We start from the raw sequence: 21,512 nt of genomic DNA on the forward strand, positions 1-21,512 counted from the left end.
CAGTTTAGAATTATCATTGAAAGTAAAAGAAAATCCCAAATTTTGGGTTGTCTGCAGAAAAGTAATAGAGGGGAATTCTTCCAATAGGGACACTAGTTCTGGTGATCTGGGGGCACCCCAAGGGATTCGCCTCATTTGCAGAGTTTTCCTCTCATTTCCTGTATGGCTATGGGACAGGAAATGAAGGGAAATCTCCACAATGCGACACAGATGGGGAAGAAAATCTGACCGGTGTTATAGCCCTTCCTTGTTTTACCAGAAATGAGAAATAAAGTTTTGCATATAGTTCTACTTTAGGGCTGGATGAGACCCTTTTGCTAGCATTTATTCGTCCCCTAGAGAACTATTCCTCCTACTGACACCAACATTTTGGCATAATTACTGCCACTAATGACGATGCACTATTCCTCCCATAATCAATGATGACCCAATATTCCCCTCTTTGACACCAACAATGGGGTACTATTCCTTCCCCTGATACCAACAATGGGGTACTATTCCTCCCCCGATACCAACAATGGGGTACTATTCCTCCCACTGATACCAACAATGGGGTACTATTCCTCCCCCTGATACCAACGATGGGGTACTATTCCTCCCCCTGATACCACCGATGGGTTACTATCCCTCCCCCCTGATACCACCAATGGGGTACTATTCCTCCCCCTGATACCAACGATGGGGTACTATTCCTCCCCCTGATACCAACGATGGGGTACTATTCCTCCCCCTGATACCAACGATGGGGTACTAGTCCTCCCCCTGATACCAACGATGGGGTACTATTCCTCCCCCTGATACCAACGATGGGGTACTAGTCCTCCCCCTGATACCAACGATGGGGTACTATTCCTCCCCCTGATACCAACGATGGGGTACTATTCCTCCCCCTGATACCAACGATGGGGTACTATTCCTCCCCCTGATACCAACGATGGGGTACTATTCCTCCCCCTGATACCAACGATGGGGTACTATTCCTCCCCCTGATACCAACGATGGGGTACTATTCCTCCCCCTGATACCAACGATGGGGTACTACTATTCCTCCCCCTGATACCAACGATGGGGTACTACTATTCCTCCCCCTGATACCAACGATGGGGTACTATTCCTCCCCCTGATACCAACGATGGGGTACTATTCCTCCCCCCTGATACCAACGATGGGGTACTATTCCTCCCCCTGATACCAACGATGGGGTACTAGTCCTCCCCCTGATACCAACGATGGGGTACTAGTCCTCCCCCTGATACCAACGATGGGGTACTAGTCCTCCCCCTGATACCAACGATGGGGTACTATTCCTCCTCATACAGACCACCAATCCTCAGGCCATGTTTATTCTCACTGATGCTGGGCCCAGGACATTTTCTACACCCACTGGTCACAGTCCTGCCACCCTAAAGTATGAAGAAGAGTAAATTGACCCTTTATTTGAAAAGTTTAGAGAGCCCCCCTCTAGTAGGACTGGTAACAATGTGGCTCAGCTAAGAACAACCTGTCACAGCTATGCAGGTGGGTATGGACAGTTTCCCCAACTTTGGCCGTTTTCTTTCTTTCACTTTTTTGGCAGCAGTAAAGGCCCCTTAGGTTTTGTCCAATAACTATAAATTGTCACCTAGAAATGTTTTTAGTGTTCACTAAGAATTATAGGAATCAGACACTGAGCAGAAAGCAAAGCTAAGGAGTAAATTGGGGGTTATTTATTAAAACTGGAGAGTGCACAATCTGCTGCAGCTCTGCATACAAACCAATCAGCTTCCAGGTTTTATTGGCAAAGCTTAACTGAACAATGAGAAGTTGGACCCTGATAGAATCTGGTGCAGTTGTGCATAGTAACCAGAGTGCTCCAGTCTTAGTAAATCTCGCTCAATGACTGCATTCATGTGGAGGAAGGCAGGAAATGGAAATGTAACTGATTGCCACTTGTGGTCATTTGTTTCTCTTTTTCAGGGATCATTGCTGTATTTCAGTTCCACCAAAAGCAAAAAATCCCAGACATGTACAGCTTACACAGCTGGCTAGGCATTTCTGCATTCAGCTTCTACATTCTGCAGGTAATATAGCGGAAGCAGTTCCCTTCTGTTGTCTGTACGGAGGTTTGCTATTTTTATTTTTCTGTTGGTTGAACTAGATGGACTTTTCTTAACTACTGTATGCAACTACCTACAGGCTCTGCAGAAAACTGTCCTATCTTTACAATAATTCTGAATGTGTATATACAGTACGTTAGTAAGGTCAGCGAGTCAGAACCTAAATTTCACTGGTTCAGGATAGCCATACACTGGTAGATTACAAAGCCATTTGGTCCAAACTACACACCGCTGTATGAGGCTTATTGGCCATCATCAGTGCGGTGCAAGTAAACAATGGCATCTATGGAGAGGGGCTCATTCAGGGTACAAACTTTAAAAAAAAAACCTGAGGAGTTTGGGAGGAGCTTGCTGTACTCACTACGCAATGTTAGTACAGCGATCTCGCTGCTGAGCTATTGTGTTCTGACACTGATTGGAATACCGGCAACTGTTTCTCCAGCATGTCTGTCGGACAGAAGCAGGGCATTCCACCAGCATCTGTCGCACAGGCTGCTGCACACATGAACCAAATATCAGCCGGTTTCTGTGGCCGATATTCGGCTCGTGTGTACCAGGCTTTAGGGTAGCAATGAGAAACTGTGCTTAAAGGATTTGTAAAGTCAGAAGGTTTTTATCCTAATGCATGCTATGCATTAAGATAAAAAAGTCTTCTGTTTGCAGGAGCCCCCCTCGGCCCCCCCTAATATTTACCCGAGGTCCCTCTCTGTCCAGCGATGTCCATGGGTGTCCCAGCCATCCGAGATTCTCCCTCCTGATTGCCTGAAACCCAGCAGGGGTGTTATTGGCTGCTGCTGCTGTCAATCAAAGTCAGCTAGCCAATCAGAAGGGAGACTCGGCTTGGGTGCCCCCATAGCAAGCTGCTTACTGTGTGGGGCACTGAACAGGAGGGAGGGGCCAGGAGTGCCGAAGAGGAGGATCCAGGCTGCTGTGTGCAAATCCACTGCAACAGGGCAGACAAGTTTAAAGTGGAGTTCCAGCCTAAACACACACTCACCTGTCCAACGGTCCAGCGATGCGGCCGCCCGAAGCCTCGCTCTTCTCCCTCTCTGTCTGCGGCGCCGGGATCAATGGTGTGGGCACCCGGCTGTGACAGATTTCGGCTTCACAGCCAGGTACGCACTGCGCATGCGCGAGTTGCGCTACGCGTCGTGATTGGCCGGCAATCTTCTGGGACCTCTGACATGTCCCAGAAGATTGCAGGGAGGGAGGGGGAGAGGAGAAGTTCCGCTCAGGGTGCTGCGGCGCTCCGAGTGGAAGTGGGAGCGGGTATCTGTCAAAACTAGGTACCCGCTCCCCCCCCCCCCAAAAAAACGTGGCATGTCAGGGGGTTAGAACTGCCTAAAGCAGAAGTTCCACTTTTGGGTGGAACTCCGCTTTAACATGTTTGTTATTTTTATAGGAAAAAAAACAGAATTTACAATCGCTTTAATGCTGTTTCATACAATGTGAGCCTATGTAAATGTTTAAATAAATTACACAGGGGCAGCAGAAAAATGATAAGGAATCCGATAAATGCAAAATGGAGAACGCACTATTCATTTTTTGGAAAGTAAATGTCCTGGTTGACTTGCTGGTTTCTTGTATTTACTGGCTGGCAGAATTAATCAGCAACTCTTATTTTGTCTTCATGAACTGCTTATTTATGATGACCACTGTATTTGAAAATTGAGAGAGGGAAGATGAGCCTGTATTATTGGGAATTGTGTATTACATTTCTGTGGCTCATTAGACTGCTGCCTGTTCCGGCTGACCTTGCCACTCATGATTTATGTGATCAGCATTGCCTAACTCTGCCATATTCCTTGTTTTTTTTTTAGTGGATAATTGGCTTTATCGTGTTCTTCGTGCCCGGAGTGGCCTTTGCATACAAAACTTTCTGTAAGCCTCTACACGTGTTCTTTGGTATGGGACTTCTGGTCACTTCAATTGCTGCATGCCTGCTTGGCCTTACAGAGAAAGCGCTCTTCTCAATCAAGTGAGTATATTTTGCCTTTGTAGGTCAGAACATAGTATGTTGGTGCCGGTCTCGGGGGATTCACACATACCACGTATTTAGTGCCAAATCTGTTCACATATGCATTGCACTGGTCTCCATGTACATAGTCTTTATTAACTGTCCGTATTAGTTTAATGCAACAAGTCATGTTTCATCTAGAAGTAAAAATGGCAAACTGGGTAATGAAACCTTGAATCTGGTTGATAAGAGGCAGTACAGAGACTTTTTATAGAAAACTCCGTAAATAAGGCCTGCGGAGTATTTCAGTTCACCTCTGGGATTCTCCGTGACCGTCTGCAGAGTAACCGATTCTGCCAAGATGTTCTTCCCATAGTCAATGTAATCAGTGGAAAAGAATTTGGTTTTGTAAATGTATGAAAGAAAATGCACTTGTATGGTTACCCTCCCTCCTTTTTATCTGTACAAATGATCTGGTAAGTGTTGCTATTTGTTATTATTATTAGCTCCTTATACATTCAGTGGATGGAGCTCACTAGACTGTTGTATAATGGCTTTCCATTATGGGGGATTCTGGTTGTTTGAAGTGTGAATTCTGTGATATCTGTAAGTAAAACCTTAGTGTGTTTTCAGACATTATACATTTTGGTTACATTAGAATATCACCTTAGTCATTTTTTAAAAGATGCTTTAAGTTTAACATGATGATTAATATTTTGTTTTAAATACAAAAGCTCCTCCTAGTGGTCACCTATATATCAGCAAATGTGATCAGAATTTAAAGGAAATCTACCATTTAAATGCCCCCCCTTGGAATCTCAACTTCCCCTTTTAAGTGGTTGTTAAGCCACTTTATACCATCCTGTCTGTTCTGTTTAATAATCATGTGTGCCTGTGTGTCTGTGTTTTAAAAAAATAGGCTGTTCTTTACCAGTTTTCAGAGGGCCGAGCGCCGCTCACGTGACCCGTCTGCTCTCTCCTCTCTCCGGCTGACAGCTGCCTGCAGTGGGCGGGGCCAAGGATTCCTCACTGATGTCAGTTGGGAGGGGAGGAGGAGGGGAGGAGGGGAGGAGGAGGGGAGGAGGAGGGGAGGATGAGGGGAGGATGAGAGGAGGAGAGAGGTGGCGGGTCGCGTGAGCGGCGACTGACACTCTATACTTGTAAAGAATGGCTAATTTTTATAAAAAACAGACACAGGGGCACACAGGATTATTAAACAGACTGTAGACAGGATATGAAACTACAGCAGCAGGAGAGGAGGGGGGTGGGCACTGACACAGGAGCAGACAGGCAGGGAGGGAGGGGGGGAGAGAGGACAGAGGAGGACAAGAGGGCTGCGGATGATGGAGGCACGTAAACTGACCACGGTGTCAGGGCTCAGCAGCCATGGTATACCGTGGTCAGTTTACAGAGGGGAGGACATAGCCAGGCAGGATCAGCTAGGTATTTTAGGTGATAGAAGGGGCCAAATTACACAGCAAAGCACTGTGCTGTATAACATGCTTTAAGGGACTATACTCAAAATAAGTATAATTGCTAAGCCCCTCCCCTTCATGGCATTGTTGAAAAGGGGTGGAGCATGGGTGACCTTACAATTATGCCCCCCCTGAAAAAAGTTCTGCGGACGCCCATGCTGCCATCGTGGACCTCTCCCTCATTACCTGGGATCATGCTGACCTTCTGAACTAAGTACTTTTTAAATCACTAACTTAGAACAATTGTGCAGATCAGGGCTGTTCACTTCACTTGTTGCTCCTGTGACTCAAGTTTACTGAACTCGGGGACAGATAGTGTTTCCAGAAAAGGTCAGCAATGGCAGCCCCTGTATTTCTCTTATGACAGGTGTTCTTTAAAGCTTAAGTTTAGGTATTTAAATTACTCTTTTGTTCATCGATAGACACAGCGCTCAATAAATCATAGCTACTGGGTTATATTGCCTCCAGGAGCAGGACTAGGCAGAACAGAAAAAACACTTGACTACGCCCATGTGCCACCCTCAGCTGGTATAAAACCCCCCTCTCTGCTGTAGGTAATCAGTTTTAATCTGTCTAGTTAGGAGTAAGGCCCTAGGCTCCTGGCTGGGATCTCTGGTCCTAGCTATTTTTTTTTTCTCCTTCCTTACATTTTTTTGTTTTTTCCCTTTGGAGATCTACAATCAACTGCCGGGCTGGTTGATGGGCTGGATAATCTAGATCCAGTGGTCCCCCCAGCCATGCCAGCGAGTGCGTGCAGACCGCAGCTACGCGCTAGGTCGGCCGTGACATTGCCTCACGGACAGAGGCTGGCCCGTGAGTTAAATGTCTCGCAGGGTCGCATACGACTCGGCGTCGGTCTGAGTCGCAAATTTCCCTCCTGTCATCCGTTTTTAGCCAGCAGTGGGCTAAAGTCGGCTGACGTCACTCAGGCGGTCCAAACAGCTGGCACAGCTTCTCAGTGAGCTGCTGAAAATCTGAGCCAGCCGTTCCCGCCCCCTCCACAGCCCCCACTGGAGGGGCAGATCAAAGATATGCTGACTGACAGTCACTGCTCTCTGTTCAATGAAGACTGAGAACTGAGCGATCAGCGCTCTTTGATCGCTCAGTCCTCACTCTTCGAAGCGGCAGGGTACAGCTGAAGCTTCAATCCTGGGTGAGTAGAATTTTTTTTTTTTTTTTTTTTTATGGGACCCAAACTTCTTTTTTAATATAATGAAATAATCATATACAACATGCATTTGTATTTCCTGCTCCTAGAATTCTTGGTTTGACATTATGTGTATTTTATAAATGTATAATTACTTTTTGAAACAAGTCTGGTGATCTTATGACAAAGCGCATGTAAATAGCGTTCGGATGATGAGGTTTCTTTAAAGCCAAACTCCAACCAAACAAAAGAGCTGGATGAAAGCTGCCCTGTAGTGAAAAACGTGAATATTTGCCTCTCCTACCAGGGTGCTGAAGTCTGTGCAGAAACCAGCTCTTTCAGGAGTGTCAATCTTCTGTCCCTGTGTGATCCGAGCTTCCTCCGACTAATCTTAATGTCCGTACAAGACACAGTAGTGGCATGACTGTCAGAAGGAAGAACCACTGAGTACTGCTGGGGGGTCCTTAAAATAAAGACATATTTTAAAATAAGTGGATCCCAATGTTTCAGCTCTGTCTTCTGAAGTAGAACCTTGTGTGCTGCATGCAAGTTTTCATGATGTATGAATAATTATTGTTTGGGAAGTTATTAATTGCCCATTATTATTTTTTTCAGAGACACATACTCTCAGCTGCCACCAGAAGGTGTTCTTATTAATGTATTAGGATTGCTGCTTGTAGCATTTGGGATGGTGATTGTCTACATCCTTACACGGGAGGAGTGGAGGCGACCGCCATTACCGGAAGAGCAAGCTCTCTCCATTGACTTCAAAACTCTGACAGAAGGGGGGGAGAGCCCAACAGAGCCCTGACAAGCACAATGTCCTGCTATCGTAGTCCTTGTTAAAAGTGATCCTTCTGTGTATGGAGGTTATTTTCTGTGTGGTTACAATAAATACATAATGTCTACATCCCTGATATAAATCTAGGCAGTTACAATAAACACCCTAACCCTACAGATGAAGTGGGATCTAAAAGACTCGCTATCTCTGCTCTACATAGCAACCAGACATTTCATCCTTTTAACCTGCACTACAGACATGAAGAGGTGCTAGGTGGTTATGGGTAGAGGTCCTCCTTTCACCTTCATACATGAAACCACCTGCAGTTCTTTATAAATGCTTGAAAAACCATTGAAGGCTTCTTTTAATTAAACTGCTTTTGGATTTCTCTGCTACATGTGGTGGACATGCTCTCTGCCTTACTTCCTTTAAAACCATATTAACGAATAAAGTCCAGGACATAAAAGCCTTTCCTAACACTGTGCCAGAAAAGCTTCTAAAATTCACCTAAAGGATTTTCATGGATTTAGGTGAACTTGTAGCTTGTAGACCTCTTTGTTTCCAGTATAGTTAGGATATTTGAATGTTTCTCTCCAGCCAAATCAGCATTACATGTATGTTTAAATAGGTTGATGTAGTGGCCTCTCTATCTATATAGTGCTGTGTTTTATTCTTCAGCACAAAGAATCTGTACAGATAGAAATATGTCACTTTCTGGAGGAATGTCCTAGAATACATGGGCACTTTTCTTTGCATCGGTTCTTCTCAATACATAGTGAGCATAACTTGGCAAAGTAAGTATATTGTTTATGGGCTGTTTCAGCCATGTGCACTAATCAGATTCCATAGCAGTTGTTTCAGTTTGCATCTGATTTGTGGCAGTTAGCGACATAAAGGGTCTTACTGAAGAGAGAGCACACCAGATGTTACTGTGAGCTGTTTGTAGTCGGAGCTTGGATCCTCAGCACAAACAGCCATATACTTGTGCATGATCTCCCTATAATTTGAATTAGCCCTGAATACGATACCAGAAACTTAGATGAATGCAATGACCAATAGAACTCAGAGTGCCCGTGCATTCTAGTTGAATGGAAATCCAAGTGCCCATGCGTTCTAGTCCTATCAATATTCAGTGCTAGGGCAATCAGACCTCTAATGACAATCTTCAAATGCCTTAAGGTGCACCTGTCACCCTGCTTAGAACAGAAAATATTAAAGAGAAGCTCTACGTACAGTAACTTTGGCAGCCTCTCTTTTTATAATTGTGCTGTCTGCAAATAATTTGTTTTGTTTGCACTAACTGACCACTTGTCGGTGTAGCATGATTCTTACTAGACTAGGACAAGTTACAGTAAGTCATTTTTGGCATTGTACTCCTGTTCATCACAGTTTAAGGCAGGGGTCTCAAAACTTTTCAGTACGAGGGCTATATCATATATTTTACAATTATTGGTGAGCCAAAAAAAAAAAAAAACAGTTTTATAAATGAATGAATACATTTTAAATGCATAAACCCGCTCCAAGAATTAACTACATTTCAGACTCCTCCCCATCACACAAAGTTCCCCTTTCTCATCAGAAGCCCCCCTCCCTTTACATATTAGTGTTCCACCATACATCAATGTCCTCTTCAGAGTCCCCTATTATATTAGGGTTCTCCCTTGCATAAATGTCCCCATCAGAAATAGAGACTGATCTGATTCCTCACTCAGCCACTGACCCAAGTTGCAGGCCAGGTAAAATCTTGTAGCCAGGTGTGCCCTGCGGGCTGTAGCTTGGACCCCTGGTCTAAGGGCTCATGTAGAAAAAAAAACCTGCTTTTACAGGTGTTTGAGCTTTTATTTCTCTCTGCCTGGAAACTTCTCTATGTTAGCCAATGTGTCCATGCACACTATATGCACTTTCAGGAGTTTACAGGCATATGAGCTTGCAGGCATGAAATAAAACTCGATGGGTTTGGGGTTTTTTTTTTTCCCGCCTTTAGTGTGTATGGACACATTGCCTAACATGGAGGGGCGTTTCGAGGCACAGAGAAATGAAAGCTCCATAGCCTGTAGGAGCAGCTTCTTTGTACTGCAGTATGCATGAGTCCTAAGGCAAATGTGTTCAATTATAGGTTAAAAACAAAAGTTAAATTCCAGGCAAACCACTTAATATACAGTTTAATTACAGATATGTTTGTAATACCTGCCATTTTTATTTAGCCATTTATGTGATTTACATATCTCTTCTATGCTATGCTGCACACGGGTCCTGGATCAATTCAGTGCTAATTGCAGAGGTAACAGTGCTGGTTTGCAGTCCATTGAGGAGGCTGGAAAGGTGACCTAGGAAGCTGCATTGCACGGCTAGGAAATAAGTGCATCAGTTACCTAGGTGTGCCAGATAGAAGTAAATGATAGGAGTGGCTGTATAGAATTACAATTCTTCTGGAGTCTATGTATTACAATGTTTTTAACTGTTTGCATGGTATTCTGCTTTAAAATAAACCTTTGCCAGCAATAGCAGCCTCCATATTTCTCTCAGCACAGGTTTTCATGAAACCTTCCCAGCAGCTCATTTTCATAATTCCAGTAGCATATCTGACATCGGAGAGGAGGGACAGAATTCCACAGGTGACATTTTTCTGAAAATCATGTGTGATCTATGGTCCTGCAGTTGCCTAGACCATATATATAGTACTGACAATTAATTCTTAATGTTGTAAAACAGGTGACCTGCTAAATCTAAGCTATCTAATGTAAATTTGTGACAATGAGAGGTAGAGGAGAGTTATCATGCAGGATACAACATAGCCATTCTGTAGAATCAATGGTGACCAGTGGAAATCCACAGCCTTTATTACTGAGCTGACTTTAGTGGTGAGTTGTTTCTATTCCTGCCGTCCTTTCTTTGTGCCATTTGTATACTGTATTTTGTGACCAATGTATAGTCTTTCTTTGTTGTACTTTTTGGATAGAGCTGACTACAGAACAGCTGTTAATGGTGTTTGTGATGTTTTAAGCTCAGGTTTGTAGGATGGGACTAGGAAAGTTGGAGTGCCATCTGTCACGCCAAATACATTTTTTTGTATTGTAAAAATTAAAAAATGCTAAATGTGTAATGCACAACTGTCATTTCCAAAGTGTAAACTTGTTTACAAGAGAATGTGGTATAATATATACGGTATATATAGATTTATTTGTTAATGTTTGACCTATTTTGAAGAGCATTAAAATTGTCAGTTTCTCTGAAAAAAAAACTGTGTGATTTGATACAACATTGCTCTATATCCATGTGTGAATGAGGTGAAATGATCAGGCATGATGATTATTAGTGTTTTATACAGTTTATATTTTTGAGATGAATTAGAGCAGAGACTGCAAGCCAGTCCTTCCCCTCCAACATCAGTGCCTGACCTCAGAAATGCGCTTCTGGAAGAACGGTCAAACATTCCCATAGACACACTCCTAAACCTTGTGGACAGCCTTCCCAGAACAGTTGAAGCTGTTATAGCTGCAAAGGGTGTGCCAACTCAATATTGAACCCTACGGACTAATACTGGGATGCCATTAAATTTCATGTGCGTGTAAAGGCAGGCGTCCAATACTTTTGACAATCTAGTGATGCTTTGTAGGTGGAATCCCTACTACAAGTTCTGCATTGGCCTCTTTCCAGACCTGTATGTACTGGTCAATTAGTTGCAGAGTACTACCCTAGCTTTTTAAACAATGGTACAGCCTGTGTTGTAATCTGTCTTCTGATATTTTTCTGTAAAAATTTAGCTCAGGAAGAGATTGCCGTCATCCTAGTATGTTACCGTCTGATGCTGAGAGATCTGTGTGTCCTGAGTAGAATTGCTGAAAGCACACTCATTTAGAGCAGATGTACTACCTTTGATATACCCTGCTCATAACATACATGGAGAGCGGATGGCGGAGAGTGAGGTTGGTTATTAACTGGAAGACCACAGGAGGATCGGGTCCTATATTGTATCGTATGTGGAGTACCACTTCACAGGATTGGAGATTGGTGGCGATTTAACAGTGGATGTCCCCAGCTGCTTGGTCTATGTGAACTGGGTTTAGTGGTCCCATAACTGCTTACTGCGGTTTACATCTATACCCGTTGGTAAGAGTCAGGGTGTGGTGGCTGGGCTGTGTCACACTTTTTTTTGCCATATCAAGCACCTGGGTGAAGAGTCCACAGATCTACACCTTCTGCTATTAACCACTTATATTGTGGAATTTTTGATGGACTTTACTATTTTAGCGTCATTTATATACTAGCACTGCTCATGTGTGCATCAATTTTAAAACTTTCCAGTGTTTGAGTTGGCCGCTGGTGTCATTTAGGGGCTGCAGGTAGTTTTGTGTGCGCTTTCATAACATGCATGGTCTGTTGTATTTTAAGGTCTCCTTTAGGCTCCGTTCACATGTAGGCGTTTTTGGGCGATTTTCTGCTCTAAGCCTCAGCTCTAAAAATGCCCAACAAGACAAATCCCATTCATTTCAATGGCCCCTGTTCACATCTGAGCTTTCTGACACTTTTAGCAAAATGCCTGTTACTTAAAAAAGTACATGAGCTTCTTTTGTGGCATATTACAGGCGTTTTTATTTTATTTTTTTTTTCATTGGTCACTTTTCAACCTAAAAACACCTGCACAAAAATGCCTGAAAAATAGCAATGCCTAGATGTGAACAAAGCCTAAGACTTTCCACTCTACAATGTCATCTCCCAGTCCTTCTACTGTGCTTGTTAGTGTAAGAGTTTATGTGTCCAAATCTGTAACCACTGATTATAATTAGATGTCTGTTGTACATATTTGACACATGACCTTTATTAACTGGATGCTGCATAAAGCGGAGTTCCACCCAAAAATAAAACTTCCGCTTTAAGGCCTCCTGACATGCCACATTTGGCATGTCATTTTTTTGGGGGGAAGGAACGGGTACCTAGAATTCACAGGTACCCGCTCCCACTATCGCTTGGGCCGCCGCCTCGGCTGGAGAGGAAGTTCTACTTCCCCCCCCCCCCCCCCCTGCAATCTTCTAGGACACATAGCAAGTCCCAGAAGATTGCCCGTCCAATCAGGACGCGCAGTGCGCACTCAGCTGTGAAGCGCAAAGCTGTCACAGCCGGGTGCTCACACTTGTGATGCCGGTGCCACAGGGAGAAGAGAGAGAGAACCAAGGCCCTTGCATTGCTGGATCCAGGCACAGGTGAATGTGTGTTTTCTAAAAGCCAGCAGATACACATTTTGTAGCTGCTGACTTTTAATATACACAAAAACAGGTGGAAATCCGCTTTAAAGCGGTAGTATCCCGCTTTTTTACACTTTTACCTACAGGTAAGCCTATAATAAGGCTTACCTGTAGGTACAAATAATATCTCCTAAACCGGCATGGTTTAGGAGATATTTACAGTGCATGCAGCCGCTCGCGCGAGCGGCGCATGCGCTCTGAAGGTCCGGGGGGGACCTTCAATCTATTTGCCGGGAGCTTGCCGGAAAATCACTCCCGCGCGCATGCGCGGGAGTGACGTCATCGCGGCTCCGGCCAATCATCGCGCCGGAGCCGTCTCTTCCAGCCAATCACCTCGCCGGAGCCGCCGAACCCGGAAGAGACGGCGAAGGATCATGGCAGCGCCCGCAGCGATGTCCGGGGGTCCGTGTCGGGGCTTCGTTCTAAGGTAAGTAATACATAATGAGCTAGTATGCGATGCATACTAGCTCATTATGCCTTTGTCTTGCAGGTTTTTTTTTTTTTTGATCTGTGGGTTTACAACCGCTTTAAGTAATAGTACAATACAGTCCTCCATCCAGGCCTAGAGCGGTGGTTTCTCTTTTGGGTGTGATCCTGTCCTTTTCACTCATTTTATGAGCAGAGTTTTGATGCAGAAACATCAGGGATTGCCTCACAACTGAAGTAACACAAATGGCCTGTGAGATATCACTCGCAATAGAGCACTACACACACTGTTCAGCCTGTTTCTAAAGCCCCGTACACACGTACCGATCGTCGGCATACAAACGTTCGTCTTTTCTCCCCGGGATGTCGGTGTCTGTTGAAAAGTGCAAAGACTGCCCAAGAATTTTGTCCGCCGACTACAGCCGACTGCAGAAGTGATGTCATGTAATGGTTAACTTTCCCTGTGTTTTTTCTTTTCTGAGCATGCCCAGTCTTGCAAATCTGGGGTCTGTCGGCAGAATTCTGTACTGACTGGCGAACAATCGTCCGTTCTGGTGTCGGCATACAAAAATGTTAATGTTTGCAAGAAAGACTCTTGTCCGCAGAATGTGCGCAGACAGCTGTCGGAGGCACCATACTAACAAGCGTACAATCGGCAGATCTTTCGTCCACCGACGTTTGTATGTCGACGATCGGTACGTGTGTACGGGCCTTTACTCTTGTGGAGGAAAAGACTTGAGCTGCTGCTGCTCCTAATTATAAGCACCATGTGGATTCTCTGTCCTGATCCACTGCCTGCCTTCAGGGATGGTTCTCACCTCTGGCCACCTATACTTCACTCCACCTCAATCCGTTCTGGTTTGTGGGTGAGGCCTTGCCTCAATTTGGGCCTAGTTATTTACTGCAATAACTTACAGAAGCAGATCTTAGAAGTTTAGAGGACATCGCTGTTATCCCAGATGACCTTGTCCATGTTCCCCTTGTATTTCTGGGGATGATTTGCCAGGCTACCCAGTGGTGGCGACTGGTGCTCAAAATTTTGGGGGGGGGGGGGCGCAAACAGAAAAATGTAATAGGCATTGCTTTGCGGCAAAAAAATGCTGTAAAAAATTGTGTGCCTTTGAGGTCTCAAAAGTGTAAAAGGGGTCTTCAGTAATTAAGCTATAGTGTGCCCCCTTTAAATGCACAGTGACCCGCGTGCCCCCTTTCAATGCAGTGACCAGCGTGCGTGCCCCCTTCAATGCAGTGTGGCCCAGAGACCAGTGCACTTACCTGGATCAGCAGCGGCGGCTTCTCTCAGTCCCCCGGCGTGTCTCCTCAAGTCCTCCCGCTCCTGCCTCCTCCTCGGCCAATGGCATGGGGTTTGCCTTGCGGCCAATCAAGAATCAGGTATTAGATCCGCTCCCTGATTGGCCAGGAGGAGGATCCGCGTGACAATAGCGACATTGATTCGCTATTTTCACACAATGGATGGTCCCGGGGCGCACTACTCTGCGCCCCGGGTCCACCCTTTGCTGTAGCCTATTAGAGCCTCTGGCTCTAATCAGGTGATGCAAAAAAAAAAGCCCCATTGAACTCCATGCGTCCGGCGCCCCGCATGTAGATTAGGGAGCCGGACGCATGGATGGGGGGCGGTGCCCCAACACACCGGCCGCCACTGCTACCCAGCAGGAAGCAATTTCTGTAGTCAAAAATCTTGGGACCGCTTATAGGTTTGTCCTCCTCACTGACATTTCCTATTTAATTACCTGAGCCTGGTAACTCTGCTTAAGTTACCAGGCCTCTTTAATCTTCACATCTGACTTTGTCAGTTTGTTCATGATTAGTGAATCAGTCTGCTGGCAGATGTTCAGAGCTTTCTACTGCTACCTCTTCAGCAGCTAATACTTCTAAGCCTATGGACACTTCACCTATATGTATATGCCTGAGGCTCCTATCATTTATGACTCCTGCTTCAGAACCTTCACAGCCTACAGGCAGTCCCTGGGTTACTAACAAAATAGGTTCTGTAGGTTTTTTTTAAAGTTGAATTTGTATGCAAGTTGGAACAGGTCCATTTTTTTTTTGGTGCAACTCCAGCCAAAAAAAAAAGTTTACTTTTTTTGGATAGCATAGTAAAGGGTTAACATCCCTGTTATGTTTGTGCCCCTGTTCAGAAGATTTCACCTCACTTTTCTGTCCCTGTGACAATTGGATTTTGAAAATTTTGGGTTGTCATGGAAACAAGGATTGATGATAAAGCTTCAGTGGAGACACTTTTTCCCCCATAACTCTTACAGGAGTGAATTTCCCTTCCTAGGAGTAGATTTCCTCTCACTTCCCCGTTGTCTGCCCCCCCCCCCCCCATTTGTATGAGTCATATATGTAAGTCGGATGTTTGTAACTCAGGGACTGCCTTTATTCTGGTAGGATCTGTTTTTAATTTGGTCATAAGTAAATATGACATGCTCAATGTTATGTCTAATCAGATGCTCTATGAGTGGCTGTGCCTATAAGATTTCAATCTGTTGATTGCGATATAAAAGAATGACAGCTTCCGAAGCTCTGGTTGCTCCCTCCTGATCATGTAAGCAGTATTTTCCTCTGAGAAACCAATTTCTACAAATGGTTCCTATCTTCTATAGATTCTGCAGTCCTTTAATGGACATCTGATCACCTTGGTGAATAATGTCTTTAACAAAGACTACATTTAGAGACTTCACTGATGCTCACTCAGTTAAAGTAGCCAGAAGAAGGCAGGGAGTTGTTCTAGGAAGCTTAAATTAGATTTTAAAGCTGTGATCCATTTAGGCATGCATTCACAATTTCTCTAACTCTACTCATGACCCTCGAGTTTTGCAGCTCCTTACATGATGTATAGGTTTAGCTCTTCACTTTGCCATGTGAAACACTAACTTTGAGGCCAGCACAGCTAGACACATCTGCCCATGTGTGCATAGCACATGTGCTTGGGCCACAGATCTGGGTGCCCACTTCACTATAGGAGACCTGTTAATGATATAGAAGAATCTCAGGCTGCGGCTGGTACAGGCAACCTGCTTTGTTGAAAATCAAAATCCTTCGCTCATCTGCACTGCAGATTTTACAGTTGTACACCTTCTGTTAAAACCAGACCCCTACTTTTCTTTCTATTTTTTTCTGTTCTGATGGAAACGACCTTTTCTGCTAAAATGCTCAGATTCAGCTGAAGCTTTTACTCCAATGTTTGTTAACTCTATGCTGCGGTAGAGAGATACAGAATGTTATCAGTAATTTTAAAGGTTCTCCTCCCCCTGTACCTTTCTCCTTCTATAAGATCTGGAGCGTGGTTTGGGGTATATACACCCCCCTTCTCTTAATATATAAAGTCTTTTGGATCTTGTGATTATTTTAGTAAGTGCTTTCTCTCAAAAAGAAGGTCTCTTGCCTACATGGTCAATAGACATCACCTGACTAAAGGTTCCTGATGATTTAGGACTCACTGACTATTATGGTTCTAATTGTGCTCAGAGCTTCCCCATTGCAGAATACAATACAGTGTGTTAGTTTCTAGAGGTTTCCTGTTATACTCGAGAGAAGGTGACTTTTAGCATAACAAAATATCCAATTCTCCATCTAAGAGTTTGTGAGATTAATCATTTTTTCTTTTCATACTGACCCTCCCTACTTTGTTGTTTTGTTATCCTGAGTTGCAAATTCTGATTTCTTTATCGTAAATCACGGGACCCAGAGCCATATTCATTACCATATGGGTTATACGCCACCTATAGGTGAATAGAAACTGCCAACCAATCAGATAGGAAGTCCCCCTATATAACCCCCTCCTACACAGGAAGTGCCGCAGTTTTTTCGCCAGTGTCTTAAAGGTGATGTCACGGTGGAGAGGCTCTCCACATTTTTTATGTTTTTTCAAAGAAAGAAAGAATATGTTACATTCCCCAATCAAAGATCTCTGAATCTAAGGGATTAGTAATCAAATCCATCCAAAAGAGCCAAAGACTAAAAGGATGGTACCTGAGCCTCTTGAAAGGAGATAAATGGATTTTTGTAAAATCTTACCGTAAAATCCTTTTCTCTTAGCTCATTGACAGACGTAGTCCTCGGTGATACAGCACCTTCGGGTTATGTTGCCTCCACAGGAGTAGGACTAGACAGGAAATGAAAAATGCTCTGGCCACACCCTAGGGGCAGTCCCAGAGGGTATATCCCCTCTCTCTCTGCCTCAGCAAATCAGTTATGTCATAAAAGCAGTCTTTAGAGAATTTAACCCAACTCAAAAAAACAGAGGGGCGGGTACTACGTCTGTCAATGAGCTAAGAGAAAAGGATTTTACGGTAAGATTTTACAAAAATCCATTTTTCTCTATCGCTCATTGACAGACGTAGTCCTCGGTGATACAGCACCTTCGGGAAGTCCCAGAGCAGTATCACAAATGAGGGGTGGGAAAATGGAAATCAAATCCAAATCTAGAAGGCCCAACCGGTGCCAACTAGAAGTTTACAATGCTCATCCTTAATGATGAGACTCAACAAAAAAAAATTTTCAAACAGAAAAAAACCCTTGAGGTAGACCACCGGTCTCCTCAAATTGCGGCCTGCAAAACCTTGCGGCCAAATGAGGCATCCGCCGATGCCATCACATCAATTTTATAAAATTTTGTAAAGGTATGTACCGACGACCAGGTGGCCACTTTACATACCTGGACCACTGACGCCTGATGGCGAAAGGCCCAGGAAGTACTGAGCGCTCGAGTGAAGTGCGCCCTAACAGGGAACGGAGGATTCCGACCCTTAATAGAATCAGCCTGTACCACCGTCTGACTGATCCATGTAGATATGGTCGCGGCAGACACAGGCAACCCCCTTCAAGGGCTATCCGTGATCACAAAAAGTGAGTCCGTCTTACGAAAACCACTTTAGGAAGGAAGGATGGATTCGGAAGAAGAAACACCTTATCCCTATGAACCACCAGATCTGGGGAACGACAGGATAATGCGGCCAGTTCTGACACCCTGCGTACAGAAGTAATGGCCACCAAGAAGGCCAGCTTCTGGGAATGTAAGCAAGGGAATCTCCCTAATATCTTCAAAGAGAAGTTTCTGAAGAACCAACCACACTAAATTAAGATACCAGGCGGTAAGGGTGCGCGCATTGGCGGAGCCAGATGTCGCACCCCCTGGATGAAATTCCGCACCAAGGAATGATTAGCCAAAGGTTTCTTGAAAGAAGATTGCTAACGCCGAAAACCTGACCCTTGATCGTGCTCAAGGATAGTTTCTGCTCAACCCCTTGTTGCAGACAGACCAAAATTCGGGTCACCGAATAGGTATGTGGGGGAAATCCAATAGATTCACACCATGCAATATAGACTTCCATGTGCTGGAAGTCGCTTTCCTTGCTTTAACGGGAGGTAGGAATAACTGAAGCTGACACTCCCTTGTCCTTCAGTACCTGGGTCTCAATGGCCAGGCCATTAAGCCAGCGACTGTAAAGCAAGATGGAAGATCGGTCCCTGAGACCGCAAATCCTCCCTGAGAGGAAGTCTCCAAGGAGCGTCCGCGACTAGCCTGGCCAAGTCGGCGTACCAGGCTCGACGAGGTCAATCCGGAATTTCCAGAATAACTGGAATTCCCTCCACCTCTATCCTGCGAAGAAGTTCCCGCAGCAACTTGAGAGGATGGAAGGCATGCCGTAGCTGATACTGCCCCCACGGGGCGATCAGCGTTTCTGCTGCGTCCGCTAGAGGACCGTGGCGCGAGCTACAAACCTCCGCACCTTCCTGTTAGGCCAAGGTGCCAACAGATCCACATCCGGGATGTCCCAATGAAGGGACAGCTGGGGAAAAACCTCTGGATGAAGAGGCCATATGCGATTGGATCCGAATCGGGCTGCTCTAGAGCTGCTCGATCCAGTAAATCAGACAAAATCTGATCGCTCTCAGTTCCGATACCCTTATTGGTAATCTGGATACTATCGGAAGAAATGACTTCCCCTGGTTGAGCATCGGAGACTTCCTGGTCCGCTCGCTCAACCGGATCTGATTGTCCAGGGAATCGGAATTCTGATTCCATTAAAAAAGAATCTCCTTCATTTCGGGTATGAGACTGGGTATACGGTACTGCCTCTAAGAAGGCCACCATCAGTCCCAGCCAATTGACGGACAGCAACTTCCGAATCGTTGACTGAACCTTCTGGAGTTTACCAGCAAGGAGAAACTCTCTTGCCCAGGATGTATCTCCAACCTTAGGCCCAGATAGTTCAGTCTCCTGGTGGGAACCAGGGATGATCTTTGGGAAAGCGAAAAAACGCTGATGTCCTGCGATGATGGGGATATAAAGATAGGCATCCTATATGTCTATGGACGCCAGGAAATCTCTTTGATGCAGGGAGGCCACCACTGTACGGATGGACTCTATTTCTTCCCAAGTCCAGATTTGGACGCACCTTGCCCTCTTTCCTGGGCATTTGTGAATAGGTTCGAATAGAACCCCTGAAACCGTTCAATGTTAGAAGGGAAGAATCGCACCGGTGGAAGTGATCGAAACTCGATCCTGTGTCCTCCAGAAACCGGTGAAGACATCCCCCCCCCCCCCACCCCAGAGATGGGTAGGGGTTCATCAGGCTATATTCTTCAGGCTTGGCTGAGCCGGACTCTTTGTTTACCCGACCAGCGCCCTTTGAAACCCCTCTAAAGGGGCTTTGGAGGGTATCGCCTTATCGCCCGCCCTCGCGGAACGAACAACTCTATATGAGCAGAAAAGGAAGGTCCTCGTTAGTTATGAGGTCTTTTTATCCTAACAGTCTGTGGCAAGACAGCAGGTGGTACCGTCTATCCTATAAAGAGGAATTCCTCAAACGGATAGCACCTAGCCATGCGTTTGGAAATAACAGGGGTTCGTTTCAAAACGACCCCATTTGGGTAAAGGAAAATCCTTCGCCCTTTTGGTAGGCTAACAAGTACCAAAAAGGAATCTCAGTCTCAGCTACCTCTGCCGGTGTAACCTCAAGACTAAAGGTTTCCCGGACGGACACAACTAGTGCATCCACCACTCTTGTGCTATGGCGGAGGCAGAAACGTGCTCCTCACTGCTGAGGAGATATTACCTGAGACAACAGCCCCCTAAGAGGGACCTGCAACTGCATTGACCAGTTCTGAATCCGTATCTGAAGTATCTGATAAACAATAGGGGTAGGCGGGGGTCGCTACTTGACCCCCGTCCCTGACAGGCCACCTCCACCCGGGATACCAAAGACTCCAAAACTGCCGATAATGCATTAAAAACAAGTGGGGTACTGGAGGGTCCTGCGGCCACCTTGAGGGGATCAGGTGGGGATACCTATGCGGCAGGGTCAATGATTATACAAGACACTTGCCAGCGACAAAAAAATGACAAAGTAAAAAAAAAAAAACTTTTTTTTTTTTTTTGGTGTCCCCCAGTCGCAACAGCGCCCCTCAGTGTTACCTGCCTTTTTGGACCCCACAGAGAGAGAGACAGACCCCAAGGCTCATCCCTGATGCACAGAAGTTTTCATCAGCTTGTTCAGTGCTTGTCTTGTTACAGACAGGAAGTCTTTGGCCCTATTTCCTGGGTAAAAGAGGCGGCTCCGCCCCTTAACACGCCTGCCGGCTCCTCCCCCTGGCTCCATGAGGTGTTTGAGTCACCTCAAACATGGCCGCCCCCATGCTGGAGACACGAGGCTACACCAAAATGGCGGCCTCGTGCGATCTACCAGACAATGGCGGCGGCCTGCACAGAATAGCGGCATGTCTGCAGAAGGATCTCGGCCTCACAACCCTTCACCCTCATGGTGGTCAGCGTGGTCGGAGGTACCGGACCCTAGCGGGCCGTATGCGGTCCGTGTCCGTCGGGAGGCATCTGCTTAGCTGGAGGAATGATCTGGAATGCAGTATATATGTATAGACATCGCCCTGTGGCTACTGACAGGTAGGATACCTTATACTATCACAGTAAAGTTCTAGTACTGCCACTGACTACAACCATTTTCATATTTTTACAATTAGATTGTCAGCTCCCAAACCAAGCCTCCTGGCTTCTTATACACAAAAATCACACTCAATTAGGGGGATCTGTGACATGTTGTAGGATAGAGGGGAACCCATCCTTACCATTACAGAGAGGGGCCCGCGTTCACCACAAGACCCGTCAGGGGGAAAGGGGGAACATACTACTCACCATACCGGAACCAGGCGGGCTCCAACTCCTGACAGTACCCCTCTCCACCGAGGTAGGAGGGCTGTCGACCAATACGGGCGCCGTGACTCATGGTCTTTGGCGTTTCAGCGAGACGTTTAACTCGCAGGGTCAGTCCCTGTCCAGTGGGACTATGTCGCGGCCGACCCAGCGCGGAGCTATGGCCTGCACGCGCTCGTAGGCTGAACTGGGGTGA

The 21,512-nt window shown here is 45.6% G+C and overlaps 1 protein-coding gene across 1 annotated transcript in view; it reads left to right on the top strand.

Annotated features, from left to right (window-relative positions):
- Positions 1-7,826, top strand: part of CYB561 (cytochrome b561) — a 31,324-nt gene extending 23,498 nt beyond the window's left edge. Inside the window, exons 3-5 of the mRNA XM_082271276.1 lie at positions 1,957-2,060; positions 3,917-4,074; positions 7,291-7,826. Of these exons, the coding sequence (XP_082127402.1) occupies positions 1,957-2,060; positions 3,917-4,074; positions 7,291-7,486 (458 nt within the window). The 3' untranslated portion in view covers positions 7,487-7,826. The remainder of the gene's footprint in view (positions 1-1,956; positions 2,061-3,916; positions 4,075-7,290) is intronic.
- Positions 7,827-21,512: the final 13,686 nt, after the last annotated feature.

Source organism: Pelophylax lessonae, assembly GCF_965119305.1.
Source record: "Pelophylax lessonae genome assembly, chromosome: 11".
Lineage (NCBI taxonomy): Eukaryota > Metazoa > Chordata > Amphibia > Anura > Ranidae > Pelophylax > Pelophylax lessonae.